Source organism: Cheilinus undulatus, linkage group 10, assembly GCF_018320785.1.
Source record: "Cheilinus undulatus linkage group 10, ASM1832078v1, whole genome shotgun sequence".
Lineage (NCBI taxonomy): Eukaryota > Metazoa > Chordata > Actinopteri > Labriformes > Labridae > Cheilinus > Cheilinus undulatus.
Window position 1 is genome coordinate 971,275 of NC_054874.1, and position 16,884 is coordinate 988,158.

Consider the following 16,884-nt stretch of genomic DNA (forward strand, 5'->3'; position numbering starts at 1 on the left):
TGTTTTACAAAAATTCCTACATTCCTTCTATTGTGGAAGTTTTTCTGGACCAAAATGAGGGTCTCCTCCCTGCTAAATTAAGTATAAATAAAGGTGCCACTGTACCTTTCTGCTTCTTGAGCTGAGGCAGACTGCTGATGGTGGTGGCATGAATAATCTCGACCACGATCTGATACCTAGAAAGAGATACAGACATGTCGAGTTTTAATCACATTTGAGGTAAAATCTGAATTCTTAATGGATCCATGTAAATAAGATCTAAACAGCTGATTCACATGTGCAGTTATTCTAACACTGGGTCTATGTTTAAGGTGTCACTTGTATTTATCATACTGTGCCACTGTTCAGATGAGACAACAGCAGTATCACATCAACCCCTCTTCTACATCCAGACCATTGCTGCAGAAACACTGTCTGTTGCCATGGTAACCCCACAGCAGCTCAGACACTACTGGTTAGTGACAGCTGAGCTGTCTCCGCGGTCTGGTTCATCAAAGGAAGTTTATCTCTATTCAGGTCAGCCACATGCTGAGGGTGAAGGTTTAAATGCCGTGCCTGAGTTGTTTGAGGAAATTGACATCAGCAGAAGTTGATATCAGTTTGATGAAGTCTTCATAGGAGGCAGCGTAGGTGTAGGCTTTCTTCTGCTGCTCAGCCTGCTGCTCCCTCTGCTCCAGCTGAGACAACAGCATCCGGTTTATGGAGTCTGGGTCGCTCAGGACTTCTACCAGGGGCTTCAAAACTAGAGCACACAAACAAGAGCAAAGTTAAAAAGGTATAACTAAATGAAGGAATTCTCTGAGGATGGTTCACTCCTGTCGGAATCACTCAGAGTTTCTATGTTTACACATGCTACTCGTCTTCAACCCCATTAAAATCATTTGACCCTCGCAGTACAAAACCATTTGCCACATTCTGCAAACTTTTGCAGGGAATACAAAAATAAATGCATCAGACTCAGCGAGCAAGGTCTGAGTGAGTGGGATGTTCTTTTTCTTATTTTTTTATTTATTTATTTATTTTTTGGATTATGGACCCAAAAAGCGGATCCTAAAATAACAGACTGAGTGTGCAAAGACCTTAAAATTGATGTCTCTGTGTTTCTGGGGGTTTAAATGCTGCTTTTGCATTCCTCCATTTCATCTGACCACATTGGCGATGATCACAGCGGTATCAGATTACAGGTGAACACATCAGAAACGTATCATCAGTGACTAAACAGCCTGTTCTCTAAGGCTGTACACGTATAAATAAACAGTTTTACAGAAAGCTGTGTTTGCTCCAAAAACAATGAAGTCCTTTATGCACACTTCTATTTTGTCTGATCCATGATCCAATTCAAACAGAGACATCTGTGATCCTTCGCACCACTAATACAATCTGGAACATCCAGTTTGTGTTTCAGAGGATGGCTGTGTGTCAATAAAGTTTTTTTAATCCAGTATTAGATGTAGTTCAAGAAGAACTGATGCTCCAGTGTGTTTACTCCTCCATTATTATTCCAGGTCTAGTTTTGGCTGTGCACACATTGATTCTGCTAATACTCCTGCTGGAAACAAACACGGCTGTCGCTGCACGCCTCCAGATTATGTTCCTCCACTCATCCTTCCCTCTGTGCCACAGATTTATTTTACCCTCTGCAGCTCTGACTGTAGCTGTTTTATTCTAATTGGCCTACATCCTGTATTTCATACATTACTTTTCTCTGCTGTTCCTCATTATTAAGCTGCTAGCTCAGCAGTACATCTGTCTAATGCAATCAATAAACAAGGAGTGGGAGCAGAAGGACGTCTGAAGGTCCTTTAGATTCCTCAGCAGTCTGCAGCGTGCTGCCATAATGCTCTACAGTCGGGGTGAAACTAAAACACACTGAATGGACAGAACTGATCATATCATGCAGCAACAGTGTTGTTTGGCAGCATTCTGATCAATAAACAGAGATAAATCAGGCTGGGACAGGTTATACTAGGGTACAATCATTCATCTGGAGCAAACTGTAGTCACAGGTATGTGGACGTTAACACGCAAGGACGACTGAAGGCTAGCAATGCTAAAGCTTCCCACACTCTGCAAACCAACGCTAACACTGTTACCCCGTGTTAAATAAATGTGGCTCAGCTTTGACTGTTTTCTGAAGATAGAGCAGGTTGATAGAGTCAGAAACAGGGAGGAAAGAGTGAGGAGTGACATGAAGAAAAGGAGCCACAAACCGGACATGAACCCTGCCACAACCTAACCGCTTTCTTTACCCAAACTCTGTTCCCTGAGTGTTATATGCCAATAAAATATGCATTCAACTAGATAAGAGATTATTCACCCACAAACATCCTTACTAGAACCGCTGACTAACATTACTGGTAAGTCCTAAGCAGTCGAACTCCTTTATTTCATATTTTAAGTTTATCCTCGACTGCATGTGAACACATGAAGATTACAGCCTCACAGAAACACAGCTGAAGTACCTTTAGTAGTGATGACTTCAGTGAGGCAGCAGCGTAGTGTGTGAGACTTGGCATCCTTTTGTGGCAGCAGACATAGCAGCAGGATCCTGGCTACACAGCGGAGGAAGGCCAGCTCTGAGTCTGCACTGACCAAACAGGGATGGAGAGGAAACGGCCGTGCACACTCCTCCGGTCTGGAGAAAAGAAGATAGTCTGTTAAAATCTGCTTCAGTGACACAGAGTAACACTGCTGTTAGAGCTCCAGATCAGCTGTGTCAGCTCAGAACAGAATGGAAATATCAAGCAGCAGAGACATACAATGACCAAAAACATATTTGATAAGACTCAAACCCTCCTTAACCCTTTATAAACAATACAAACAGTCTGTCAGTGCAGAGGTTTTTATTTTTACCAGGGCTGTCCCACTATTACAGTTTCCCATCATGGTTAATCTCTGAAATTTCTCCAGGTAAATCAAAATTACGCTCAATATTTTGAAAAAACTGTGAATGACTGTTGTGTGTGATTTGGGATTTTTGAAGCGTCTCTTACTAAAGGTAAATTACTTCCTGGTTTGAAGATTTTAAAAGAACTAAACCACAGAAAGATTAACTTTTTCTGAATCTTAAAAGAAATAAGGGAACAGAACATTTTGCAGCCTATGTGGACAAATGACAGTCCTCAACTCAAAAGGCAGCGCTGGTCTAGTAGTGGCAGAATTAAGTACGCATGTTGCTGGTAACAACCATATTCCTTTGCCTGTCTGCAGCCATCTGCACATCTTCACACCATTGACATGGACCACTGATTGATAGATTGATTGATCCAACCACTGGCAGCCATCCCATGAAGTCAATCAAAATAAAACCAAGATAACCAGTTTTAAACCACCGACAGTTAGAAATCCGGGTGTGTTTGTGTACCTTGCAGACGCAGCCTTGAGGTCAGTGAAGTGAGTGTGCAGGATTCGGATGCTATCATAACACACCACGTTGACAAGGTCGAAATCAGCGAGCCTCGATCTTAACTGTCCGATCATCTGCCACCAGTCCTCTGAAAGCATGGAGTACAACTGGCCCTCATCATGGCTCAACGGGACGTACCAGGACAGGATGTAGTCTCTGTAGGCGTAGTCAAACACTGAGGAAAGAGAGAAGGAGAGAAACTATGATATACACAAGACAATCACGACTAAAGAGGCAGGCAGAGTTCACTAAGAACAGTCAGACAGCCTTCAACAACAGACACTGATCCAATGAAGAAGGAGAATAATTGATTGATTCAGATTTACACCTATTGGAGCAAAACATTGGAAAAATCGACTGGTGTGAAAGCTTGCATACCCCCAACATGCTCAAAAAAATATGTGCAAATTATTATTTGGATTTAAAATTAAACCTGTAAGTAATAAAATGTGACTTAAATAAACAGCCCTGTCAACATGTAAAGGGAAAACAACACTGAGAGTCTATGTAAGGAGCTGCTCCATCACAGAGAACCTCCAAGCTGCCAGACCAGCTCACGTGTGCCCTGAGGTTTGTTTGCCTTGCTTTCTTTCAGTGTTCCCTTTTATTTTACCAACCGGACATGAAACACAAACATTACCTGAACAGTACATGCAGATATGAGGCACAATAAACAGAACGACAATGAGCAAAACAGTTAGCAAAAAAAGCTGTGAGGTAGAGCAGTCAGTGAGTGTTTAATGCAGCCGTATTTCAGTGTCTGAGTGAGTGAGTGTTTCTGTATATTTGTATTTGTGAGTGTGAGTGTACTTCTTAGTTTTAAAGACCCTGTAAAGTGAAATCCAAAGTTTGTGTCCTAACACTCTAGAAATGTTTGAATCTAGTTGCTGTAAACATATATGCATATACTATACTGCCAAAAGTATCCACTCACGCATCCAAATAATGTAAATCAGGTGTTCCAGTCACTTCCATGTCCACAGGTGTATAAAATCATCACCTAGGCATGCAGACTGTTTCTACAAACATTTGTGAAAGAATGGCTCGTTCTCAGGAGCTCAGTGAATTCCAGCGTGGTACTGTGATAGGATGCCACCTGTGCAACAAGTCCAGTGGTGAAATTTCCTGGCTCCTAAATATTCCACAGTCAGCTGTCAGTGGTATTAGAACAAAGTGGAAGCCACTTGGAACGACAGCAACTCAGCCACCAAGTGGTAGGCCACGTAAAATGATGGAGCGGGGTCAGAGGATGCTGAGGTCATAGTGTGCAGAGGTGGCCAACTTTCTGCAGAGTCAAGGGCTACAGACCTCCAAACTTCATGTGGCCTTCAGATTAGCTCAAGAACAGTGGTAGAGAGCTTCATGGAATGGGTTTCCATGGTAACAGCTGCATCCAAGCCATACATCACCAAGTGCAATGCAAAGCGTGGGATGCAGTGGTGTAAAGCACGCCGCCACTGGACTCTAGAGCAGTGGAGGCGCCTTCTCTAGACTGCCCAATCGGACTTCTCCATCTGGCAATCTGATGGACCAGTCTGGGTTTGGCGGTTGCCAGGAGAACGGTACTTGTCTGACTGCATTGTGCCAAGTGTAAAGTTTGGTGGAGGGGGGATTATGGTGTGGGCTTGTTCTTCAGGAGCTGGGCTTGGCCCCTTAGTTCCAGTCAAAGGAACTCTGAATGCTTCAGCATACCAAGAGATTCTGGACAATTCCATGCTCCCAACTTTGTGGGAACAGTTTGGGGATGGCCCCTTCCTGTTCCAACATGACTGTGCACCAGTGCACAAAGCAAGGTCCATAAAGACATGGAGGAGAGAGTTTGGTGTGGATCAACTTGACTGGCCTGCACAGAGTCCTGACCTCAACCCCACAGAACACCTTTGGGATGAATTAGAGTGGAGACTGAGAGCCAGGCCTTCTGGTCCAACATCAGTGTGACCTCACAGATGTGCTTCTGCAATGGTCAAAAATTCCCATAAACACACTCCTAAACCTTGTGGAAAGCCTTCCCAGAAGAGCTGAAGCTGTTATAGCTGCAAAGGGTGGACCAACATCATATTAAACCCTATGGATTAAGAATGGGATGTCACTGAAGTTCATATGTGAGTAAAGGCTGGTGAGCCAATAATTTTGGCAATATAGTGTATATACATACACAATCTGGAGAAAAACCCTGAACCTTTCAGGTCTCAGTGAGGGCATTAGTAATCTAAAGATCCTAAATAAAAAGACAGAGTCTGTAAACCTGTTGTCTTTATTTGCATGTTTAATGTTGTAATGTTTAGGGACAGAGGTGAGGTTGTAGCTCCTGAATATGCATTTAAACGCATTATCTCTCTTCGATTTTGTAATGTCAGATATTATATACTGCAAAGAGAAAGAATAAAAATACCCTGATAGAAAGTTTAGGCCATATTGCCCAGGCTTTGCTCCTTCCTTCATTTATTCATTTTACTAATCTAATTTTCACAGCATAAAGGTTCATTTATCTCTCTGTGGTTGAGAGGAACAGCTGAAGTATTTTAAGCAGCACTTGTGCTACAGTGAAATTGACATTAATGTGAATATTTCAGCATGTGAGGCTGCTAATTCAGTTTAGCTTTGAGGGGGAGTGTGGTGTGTCCTCCTCTTTGAGTCATTACTAAAGAAAACACCCATAAATGATGTGGAACTGATCATTTCTGCTCTGATCAGTGACTAGAGGAAATGGGTCCATCTGTATGAACATAAAGAGTTTAAACATAAACAGTTTATGAGGGTAGCTAATGAGTGGACAGTGGTCCTGCACATGACTAACATTAGAGCAGGCCTGGTTAGTTATGGTTTAACCCATCTTATGCATACATGTCAGGGTTTATTCAGTATTTCAAGACAAGATGTGAAGGATTCTTCATCATTTTTATGTCTTTCTCTGTTGGATATAAAAATAATTTTCAGCAGGTGGTAATTTATGAAATATTAAACAACAATTAGGTGATTACAATGATGCCTGAGTCAAGGTAAAAACCTGAACCTGAACACCAGATCTATAAAACAATACTGAATAATAAACACTAGATCTATAAAACAATACTGAATAATAAACACTAGATCTATAAAACAATACTGAATAATAAACACTAGATCTATAAAACAATACTGAATAATAAACACTAGATCTATAAAACAATACTGAATTACAAACACAGCCCCTCTTGACTGTGAGCCTCAGAGAATCATTTATACGTCTGTACCAAATGTGATCCAATAACCTTTAAAAAACAAACACAGGAGAATGTGCAAACACACACCCCTGGTGTAAATCCTGAAGCCATCTGTTCCTCTGCAGACAGACGAGCCATTCTACTGACGGAGGCTCTGTGTGTGTAAACGGGATGTAATGAGCAGAAATGTCTTCTTTTGTGCCCTACTTCAGCGAAAAGGAGCAGCGTCCGTTCAGCGTGTGCATCAGAAAGCCTCAGTCAGCAGTTTTCACTAAGCAGAAGTAGAAAACTTTCCAGTGGTGTCAGGAACTTCTCATGAAGGAGATTCCTACACTGCAGCTACCAAACACTTCTTTAAAAAGGAAACTGAGACACCAGGGAGAAGTTCACCCATTTTAATGTGAAAGGGAAGAAAAGACAGCGCCTTGGTCTGATGTTTTGTTCTAAATCAGCTAAAAGGCAAAAGACTTTCAGACTGATTTCATGAAAACTATATTAATGTAACATTTGTCGGCGTTATTGTTGAAGGCAATGTAAAATAAAAATGTATTTTAGAACTATAAAGACTAGTGCTGCATTATTTAACAATGATGTCGAATTGTGATCAATCATAATCATGTCATTACTGTTAAAGGTACAATCAGTGTAATTTTGCCCTACACTTTCTTAATAAATCTAAAATGACTAAACCTCTGTGGAATATCTGGATTACCTGGAATATGTCCAACTTTAAAGTCTTAGAAGTTCTTCATTTCTAGGGCTGTGACTGGAGATGCCCTATTCAGATGTCCTCTAGCCAATCTCTGACATAGAACCATCCTATTCACCAGTGTTACTCTACCCTGCTCAACCAAAGAGCCAAACTGTTGAAAAATACCTTTGCAAGAGTCACAGTCTAAATGGTGAAAAGTGGCAAAAATGGGCGGCAATAAAATAAGTTAAAGGTGGCAAAAATGGTCAAAAAGCAGCAAAAAAGGGCAAAAAATGGGTAAAAGGGGAAAAAAATAGGCATAAAATGGCAAAAAAAAACTTTGAAAAGTGGCAAAAACTGGGTGAGAAGAAAAAAGGTGGTATTTACTTGCAAAAGGCAGCTTGAATGGGCGAAAAAGTGGCAACAAGTAGCAAAAAAGGTGAATTTGCATACAACAAAAAGCAGAAGAATGGGGCCAAAACTGGATAACTGTGACAAAAATGGCAAAATGGATTAAAAGTGGCATTAAAATCAGTCAAAGGTGTAAAAATGGGTGAAAGGGGCAAAACAGTCATAAAATGGCAAAAACTGGGTGAAAATGGCAAAAATGAGTTGACTAAAGTTGGCAGAAAGCAGCAAAAGGTGGGAAAATGGGAAAAAAATTAGAAAAAGGGGCACTTAATGGCAAAAGGCAGCTTGATTGGGTGAAAAGGGGGAAAAGGCTGCAAATAGCAAAAAGCAGGACTAAAGTATCAAAAACTGGTTTAAAAGGGGGCAAAAAACAGCAAGTAAGGGTGATAGAAATATACAGACAAAAAGAAGTTGACAATTAAATTTGACAATTCATGCTGACTGTGTAAGTGTGGGAAACAAACGGGTTAATGTGACATGCGATAGATCATTTCTGAGGTCAAAGTTTCCTTTCTTTTAGGTTTTCTGGGGGAATAATGAGCCACAAACCACTACAACAGAGCCACATGCTGAGTATCACTGTTATCCAGGCTTTAATCTGCTGGTTTCAACAGAAATGTCAACATTGGGTGGATGTTTTTTGAAGAAATGTTCGATACCATTTTTTCCTTCCCAGTATGATTCTGATACCAATACCTGCATTGAAGCAGTATCAGAGGTATTTCTGATACTGATCAAAATCGGAATAACCCTAGTTATTTGCTTTAAAAGTGAAGGAAAACTCCTGTTATTGACGTCATATAATAATGTGATTAGGCATGCAGAATCAGTGACATCTTTTAAATCACCTCTTAAAACTAATTTTTACAGGCTTGCTCTTATGTGATGTCATCTTCTGTCTTTTACTGCGTCTTTCTCTTCTCTTACATCTCCATCTGTGACATTAGGAGTTTAAAAACACTTAAATTCTACTTTCTGGGTGTAGATCAGTGATGAGAGATGATGACGTTAATCCATAATAACAGGTGCTGAATCCTGCAGCACTTCTCCTGCAAACACACACTCATAAATGTTTGTTGTTTTTTTTTTTTTTAAACTCAAAGTATTTTGGAGCATGCTACACTGTGCAATGCAAGTAATTCTAAAGCTTGCCTTTGCATGTCAACAAGTGCTCATACAATGTGATTTCTAAACATCTGCTCAGTAACACTGTACACTCCGGTATATAAATGTTTAACAGGCATCTGCACAGTCGCTTGTATTTACTGTCCAAGCATTTTTTTGCTTTAAATTTTCTTACTACTCGGCAAACACTTGAAGTGAATGTTTCTGCAGGCACTAATAAACATCTGCCTGAACTGTCACCAGTTAATCCAACACCAGTTAAACCAGCACACCGGGGTGTCTGTGTGCCAACACTGATCTGTAACACCAACATCAGCTGGCCTCAGCATTGATAGCAGAAAAATATCAAATGATGGTAGCCTGGGGGGGTCATGGGATCTCTTCCTGCTGTTTGGATTCAAGCCCTATATTCTGTGTGTTTAAGTAGAGCTGTGAATAAAGCTTTTATATTTGATCTATTTACAAACCCTGACTCTGCTGTGCTCACTTTACTGTTCTATAAATAACAAAAAGCTCTCCAAATGTAAAAAAGGAGCTCGGCAGTGAGGATGAAGCAGCCGGCTGCAGAGGCTTGTACACCTATATTATGGTAGTTTATCTGTATTTTTATAGCTGTGCTGTTTCTGTGTTCTCTTCACCAAACACAGTTAACTTTTATGAACCCATCTCGAACCGCAGCACTTTCAGAATGTATATCAGAAAATCTGTGTTACCTTCTTTCAGAGCTTTGTCCACATTGTGCGACACCACCACCCTCCTGCTCTGACTGGACTCAGGAAGTGGCACCAAAAATCTGGCCTGAAAGACAACAACAGCATCAGACCACTGATCATCACTTCCCATTCTCTTCAGGGCAGATAGAGTCAGGAAATGTTGAGCAACGACAGGAAGAAAAGGAAGAGAACTGTGACTGATGGGACTGAAATTCTGACAAACACACCAGCCCAGATTCATCTTCATTTATTGATCATGTAACTAACAAACTAAACAAACAAACAAATAAATAAACAAACATAAGTGTGAGGCAGTAGCTGGCCAGCATCTTTCATGCCACCAGGCAGTCAGGAGAAATAACTGAATATGCATGAGGGCTGGGCAATTAATCGCAAATTGGATTAAATTGTAATATGGCCAGCTGCAATTTACAAATCCCAGAAGTTGCAATATTTCTTTAACTTTGAAGGTGTCAACATACCAGTTTAAACGAAACACTGACGAAGGAGGGTGAAGTGTGGGGTTCTTACTACCCATCAGTCTGCACGGTTGACTTGCGGAGGCAAATAGTAATGGAGTAGGGATTTCTTCACTGAGCACTGATCCTCTTTATAGGGCACAAGTATCTTGTGTTTCATTCAAATTCTAATACGTTCATTTTTGCAGCAGCATTTTTATGCACATTATGCAAACATTCAAATGTCAGTTTTTCTAGAGTGGTTTACAAAAACAACCCTATTTGTGTTTTATGTAGGTTTTTCTTAATCAAAACAAGAGACATAAAAATGATAATCCTCTTCAATAAAGCACTTGATAACAAGTTTGCAGTATGAGAAAAAAGAACAGTCAGATAAGTTTTTAAATACGACATATTTCTCACTAATCCCTGCTTGCATTAATGCTGATGCACCACAGTGCTGCTGGCAAAGACTCACCTCTTCCACCCCAGCTACCTCCTTTATAGCTTAAGGCTGGCTGTACCCTCATATTCAGATCCATTCTATGGATTAAATGCTTCAAAAATAATTTACTGTTTTCACTGTCCATTCTCATAAATGTATCTACCTGACCAACCCAAGGAGCTTCTTTCAAGCACAGCCTTCAGCAAGTAAAACTGTAGATCCATTTAGCAATAAAATGGTTAAATGTATGATGACAGTTCCTGACTGAACGTAGGTTATAATATAGAATAATTTACCGCTTGAATTTGTTGAAAATACAGAAGATGAGGGACAAAATAATAATAACATATTCAATCACAATTGCAATATTGAAAAAAAGAATACAATTAGATTATTTTTGCAAATCGTTCAGCCCTAATATGCATGGACTCAGGCTATACAGAAATATCATTCAGAAAGTTTTCAGACCCCTTAATTTTTCCCAATTTTGTTACATTTCATCCTGACACTGCAGTCTTTTAAATTCATTTTAATTCACATTGATCAACACTAGGGCTGGAAAAATAATCCAAATTTAGATTAAATTTTAATATGGCCAGCTGCAATTTCAAATTGGAGAAGGCGCAGTATTTTCTTTAAACTGAAAAGTGTCAAAATAGCAGTTTAAAACTTTTTTGCAGGAGACATGTTTATGCCTACACATTGTGCAGTCATTTAATAACAGTTTACAAAAAAATCTTACTTTCCTTGTTTTTGTAGCCGTTTTTCTTAATCAAAATGAGAACAGCATAAAAATCATGTTTAATTTGCAATATGAATCATAATGTTCACTTTTTGATAGTTCAGCCCTAGTTTAGTCTAATATTGTTTTATTCTAATATAGAATAATCTGTTGCTTGTGTTTGTTGAAAAATGCAAATGCATTATTGCATATTGACTTGCATCTCTGAAGGGGAAAAAAATCACAATTAGGGCGCTTTCACATTAGGTCCAGTTGTTTTGAACCACCGCGGCGCAATTCCTCACCCTCCCCTTTCCCCCCCGGCTTGCTTTCACACTAGCATCATCGATCCGTGCCAGGGCCCACTTGCGTATTTACTCGGTCTGAAACAGCAGGTGGTGGGATGCAAGTAGCTGGTTTACAACCCCGCAAAGGAGGAGAAAGAAGAAGAAGCTACCATGGAAACCACTGTGGTCATGACCTGAGCGAAGATTGTTTTTGCTTTGACCCCGCAAAAAGTCCATCCTGCAGCCATGGATGATTAAAATCACTTTCAAGATGCCAGCAACTTCACTCTTCATTTCTGCACATCTACTACAGCTCAGAGGATTAAATGGGCTCGTGCTGTGCAGATACAGCGGTTTTTAAGGTGACAGGAGACTTTTATTGCCTTTGCACCTCCTCTCACTGAAACCAACTTGTGTTCATCTGTAAGGTGAGTTACAACAGACCGTTTATTGACTGGATTCTGATGATTTCCGCCCCTTATAGAGGAAAAATGTGAACAAACTGCCGCACTGCGGAAAGAAGTTAAGTTTTTATGCTGACATCATAAAGCTGATTGGACGCTCTGTCCCGTATCCGAGCGCAGTTGCATTCACATCTCATCCAAACCGTACCAGAGTCCACTTGAATTGCACCCAAGACCACCTTCCCAAGTGGGCCCAGGTGCGGTCTGTTTGCATTCACACTACCAAAACAAACCGGACTATGGGCTCAAGTGCACTTGGAGCCGGGACCGGGCCCCTAATGTGAAAGCACCCTCAGATTCTCTTCCCAAATTGTTCGGCCCTAATCTACACTCAGTACCCTAGCATGAAAAAGTAAAAACAGAATTTTAGAGAATTTATCAGAGATTTAAAAACAGAAATCTCACCCTGACATCAAAATTCAGAGCCTTTCCAGCATCTCTGTAAACGTAGCTCAGGTTCCTCCATGTCTCTGGTCTTTGTTGAGATGTTTCTACACCTTGACTGGAGTCCACCTGTGCTAAATTAACCTGATTGGACATTCTAAAGCCACGCCCCTCTCTATAGAAGGCCTCACAGCTGACAATGATATCAGAGCAGAAACCAAGGGTCAAAGGTCAAAGGAGCTGCATGCATTTTCTCCTGGTGTCCGTTTGAGTGCATATCTGTGTGTTTAAGTGAGCCTAAATCCAGCAGCTTTACTTTAGCTCATCTATTATAGAACAGCAGAGCAAGAGTCAGAGAAAAATGGGAGGAAAAGAGAGAAAGGAGGAAAAAATAATCCTGGGTACTCCTACTATGTTTTTGTCGGAACATAAAGATTAGTTTTAAAATTCAAATTCACCGGTCTCCTGTCAAAGAAAGGCTGAGTCAGTCAGAGCTGAGAGAGGAAGTCGACAGTCTGTTTTACATCGGCGTCTTCATTCAAAATATTCAGGGCTAAGGTTGAGTATTATTTGGTTTTTTCCTGATACTGAGGCCTACTTGTAACTTGACATGCCAGATGGATTGGTTTGGCACATCCATCTAGAAAACCTCTGACAGACAGCGTTTGGGAAAGGACAGAGTCTTTGAAAAAAAAAAACTTACAGGGTGATTGGATGAACGTTCTGTCTGTCACATCTTTACGGGCCAATCAGAGCAACAAAACACGTGACGTAGCCACCACTGAGGTGTGTGTTCGTAGCTCCATATAGAACAGCATAACGCCAACTATGGCGACTGTAGACATGTCAGTACACGACTTTTGTGGTTTTTGAAAAGAAAACAACTCACTGCTGTTCTTTGTTCTTCTTCTAACGAAGAAATGTCGTCAAGATCTGATAAAACTGGCTCCCGAAGGTCCTGCCCCTCGTCGCTGATTGGTCCTGCCACTTTCTAATTGGGCAAAAACGGTTCAGACGGGAGCTTAGCAAGATGGATTCACCAGTGAGAAACATGGAAACGGCTTACCCATCTGCTTGGAAGGTTAGCTTTCATATGGAGTTTTCTGCAAACTCCAATCAGACTTTCATGTGTTTTTCTCTGAGGAGAGTCCCCATCTCTCCACTCTGTCCTTCTGGAACTTTGTCCCATCTCCACTCAGGATCTCTGGAGCTCAGTCAGAGGGACCATCAGATTCTTGGTCTCTAATTGCCCAGTTTAGCTGGGTGACCAGCTCTTGTTAGAGTCCTGGTTGGTCCAAACTTCTTTCATCAGAGAATTCTGGAGGCTACTGTTCTCTTGGGATCCACACGAGGACTCCAATTAATGTGTAGAAACATCTCAGCAAAGATCAGAGACTTATTTTTCCTACATTTAAAGAAATTTCAAAAATTCAATTTTACTTTGTCATGTTAGGGTACTGCATGTAGATTAATGAGAGAATTTTAAAAGTTTTTTTACTGTAGCATCAGGCTGAAACTTAATAAAACTTGAAAAAGGTGAAAGGGATCTGAATATTGTACCCCAATGTGCCATTTTTATACTCCTATAGAAGACACATTTTTGTAGTGTTCACATTTTAAATTTTACAGACGTAATACCTAGTTATAAGTATTTATCGTCTCATACTACGGTGGCATGGATGGCCGTTATAAACATAGACAGACATTTCCATGGTTGCAGTAGACCCCATCAATCATAGATATTGCTGTGACACTCTAGGAATTATGGGTACTGTAGTGTTCCTGGCTGAGATTGTGAATGACCTGCAAAAGAAGAAATGAGCCTCTTTCTAGAGATGAAGGCTTCTGAGCCTTATAATCTCCACTTTCAGTACTTTGTTTTCTTCTTATCCTTGTGTAATGTGGAAATAAACTATATTAAACTGTACAGTAGCAGGGCTGAACGATTTGCAAAAATAATCTAATTGCAATTTTTTCCCAAATAATATGATGGCAATTTAATCTGGAATTGTTCTTGGGTTAATTGTATGTATTTTTCAGCAAATTCAAGCAAAAATAGTTCCATAAATAAGACCATGTCTATTACAACAATTAAATTATTTCTGATGCATTTAATCCATAGTGGCATGAATCTGAATATGAGGGTGTAACAAGCTTTAAGCTATAAAGGAGGTGGCTGGGGTGGAGGAGGAGAGGCTGGCTACCAGCTGATCTCAGCTGGAGTATGACTTTCGTGGTGAAATGCAAGGCTTCATCAGTTTTAGATCGAATGAGATAACTATTTTTGCTCGTATTGCAAATGTGATGTCATTTGTTTTGTTTAAGGACTTCATCATTTTTATCATTTTGGTTAAGAAAAACATACATAAAACACAAAAATGAGGATTTTTGAAAACCATTATAAAAAACTGACACTCGAATGTTTGCATAACGTGCACAAAATCTCTGCCGTTGCAAAAAATGAATGTATCAAACTGGCATTTTGACACATTTCAGGTTAAAGAAATATTGCAACTTCTGTGATTTGAAAATTGCAGCAGGCTGTATTGCTATTTAATCTAATTTGCGATTAATTGCCCAGCCCTATACAGCAGTCAGATATAAATCATGTCTATCTATTGCAGTGGTTCTCAACTGGTGGGTCAGGACCCAAAAGTGGGCCGTGAAGCTCTTCCCAGAGTGCCAGGAAAAAAACATGGCAGATATTCTATATACAGAATCCCTAAATGGACAGAGAGTAAAATCAGACATGTATTTATAAAATACTCCCATGATTAAGTGCATATTTCAGCATTTGTCTAGAGCTTTCTGCTTATTTGTCTCATTTTCTTTAAATAGCAGTGCTAGTTTTCCTAACATAACAAGGAAATTCCTAAAGAAATGATAAAATTCCCATGCTGTTTTGAGAAAATGGAGTAAAATAAGATGCATGAGTGTCCTTCTGTAATGATGTGCTTTTAAACATGTTGAGATTGTTAGGTCTTCTTACCATAAGCTTGGTGAAGAAGTCCAGCCGTACAGCTGACTGTCTCCTGCTTCTATGAAAGCAGCTGACTTTGAGAGGACTCTTCCTCACCAGCAGGACGAAGCTCCCAGCCAGGAAACACAGAAGGGCAAAGGACACATAGATGAACAACTTCAGGAAGAAAGAGGTGAGAGTCAAGCCTCCCCAGGCCAGCTGAAACACTACTGCTGCCACCACGCCCAGGCAGAAAGCAGGGATGAAGCGGAAAGAAGAGCCGATAGAAGAGGAGGAGGAGGCGGCAGACATGGGCTCCTCTCCCCCTTCAGCGATGCTACCCGCTCCAGCCAGGGGTGTGATGGTTGTTGAGGGGGTGGGCATGCTGCGACCCCACCATCCATAAATGTATCACCACAAGTTAGGCTCAAGAGTTGGTCAGCTAGTCTGTGATCCAGGTCAGACAGGCAGGTACACTCGTGTATACCCTGGACTACAGCACAGTCTCTAAGACGAGGCATCCCCGCGCTGACATCTCATCACCGACCCGCACCTCTACGTCCTCCCCGCTCCTAGCATCGGGCCGCCCGGCGTCCGCAGGCACGGAGCCCCGTCAGCTTAGTCATCCACAGCACGATCCACTCCCAGACAGCAGGACAGGACACCCAGCCTGTTTCGGTGTCGGGAGAAGAGAGTCCTCCAGCAGGCAGACAGAGAGGGGACTGGAGAGGGGAGATGGAGGTAGCAACATCCACTGTCACCTTGGAGACAAATAGGTGGAGGGTAGCTTAGTGACTGTTGCTAACCAACTTAGCCAGAAAGAAGCTAGTTAACCTGAGCGACTACGTTCAAAACAAACAGCACACATATATAAGATAAAAGTAGGAGCTATCAGATATCATCGCACAGCTCTGTGTTCTTACAACTAAGTTAAGCCACCTGTAATAACGACAGCTAGCTAACTAGCTCGCATGCTAACGCACCAATTTAACAGCAGCTAATGTTAGCGTACTTACCTTTCGCTAAAGAACGTGCGCGACGGCAACAACTCTACATCCTGGTCTTCCCGCCAGTCAAACAGCGTGTCGGATGCTCTGTGATTATGCGGTAATAGTAGCATAAACGCTGTGACAACGATGTCTGGTTAATAGTCGCCGACTGATAAAAACAAGCTGCTGTTTTTGTCGAGCTCCTGCTGACTGACAATCTCTGAGCGTGAAGGGGTGTCCGCCAATCAGCGCTTGTGTTAACCGCGGACGGCTCGCGTGTTTTATTTACAAGCGCGCTCCGAGTGGACGGGGCGTTATGTTTGTATAGAGTAGTGGGTACACTGACGGTAGCACCGCCCATGTTGGCTGCTATATATAAATCAAGCAGACAACAAAAAAAGGATCATGACTTCTTTGAAGATTGTTTTTTTAGCCTCATTGCTGCTTCACGGAGAGAAAAGGGCGGTTTAGAGATTCACGGCGAAATTATTAGTTTTATATTTTCACGAGTTTCTATAATCATTACGTGTTAACGCTGTGTTTTCAATTACAGTTGATTCTTATGCTTTTAGTTAATTTGTTTATTGAATAAAAAACATTTAAAAATGTTCTAAACAGTTTAAACGTA

At 41.0% G+C, this 16,884-nt stretch overlaps 1 protein-coding gene across 1 annotated transcript in view; it reads right to left on the minus strand.

Moving 5' to 3' along the window:
- Positions 1-16,491, minus strand: part of snx25 (sorting nexin 25) — a 35,149-nt gene extending 18,658 nt beyond the window's left edge. The window contains exons 1-7 of the mRNA XM_041797848.1: positions 16,284-16,491; positions 15,298-16,028; positions 9,550-9,634; positions 3,365-3,581; positions 2,463-2,635; positions 556-742; positions 106-176 (exon numbers count right to left, since the gene is read on the minus strand). Of these exons, the coding sequence (XP_041653782.1) occupies positions 106-176; positions 556-742; positions 2,463-2,635; positions 3,365-3,581; positions 9,550-9,634; positions 15,298-15,651 (1,087 nt within the window). The 5' untranslated portion in view covers positions 15,652-16,028; positions 16,284-16,491. The remainder of the gene's footprint in view (positions 1-105; positions 177-555; positions 743-2,462; positions 2,636-3,364; positions 3,582-9,549; positions 9,635-15,297; positions 16,029-16,283) is intronic.
- Positions 16,492-16,884: the final 393 nt, after the last annotated feature.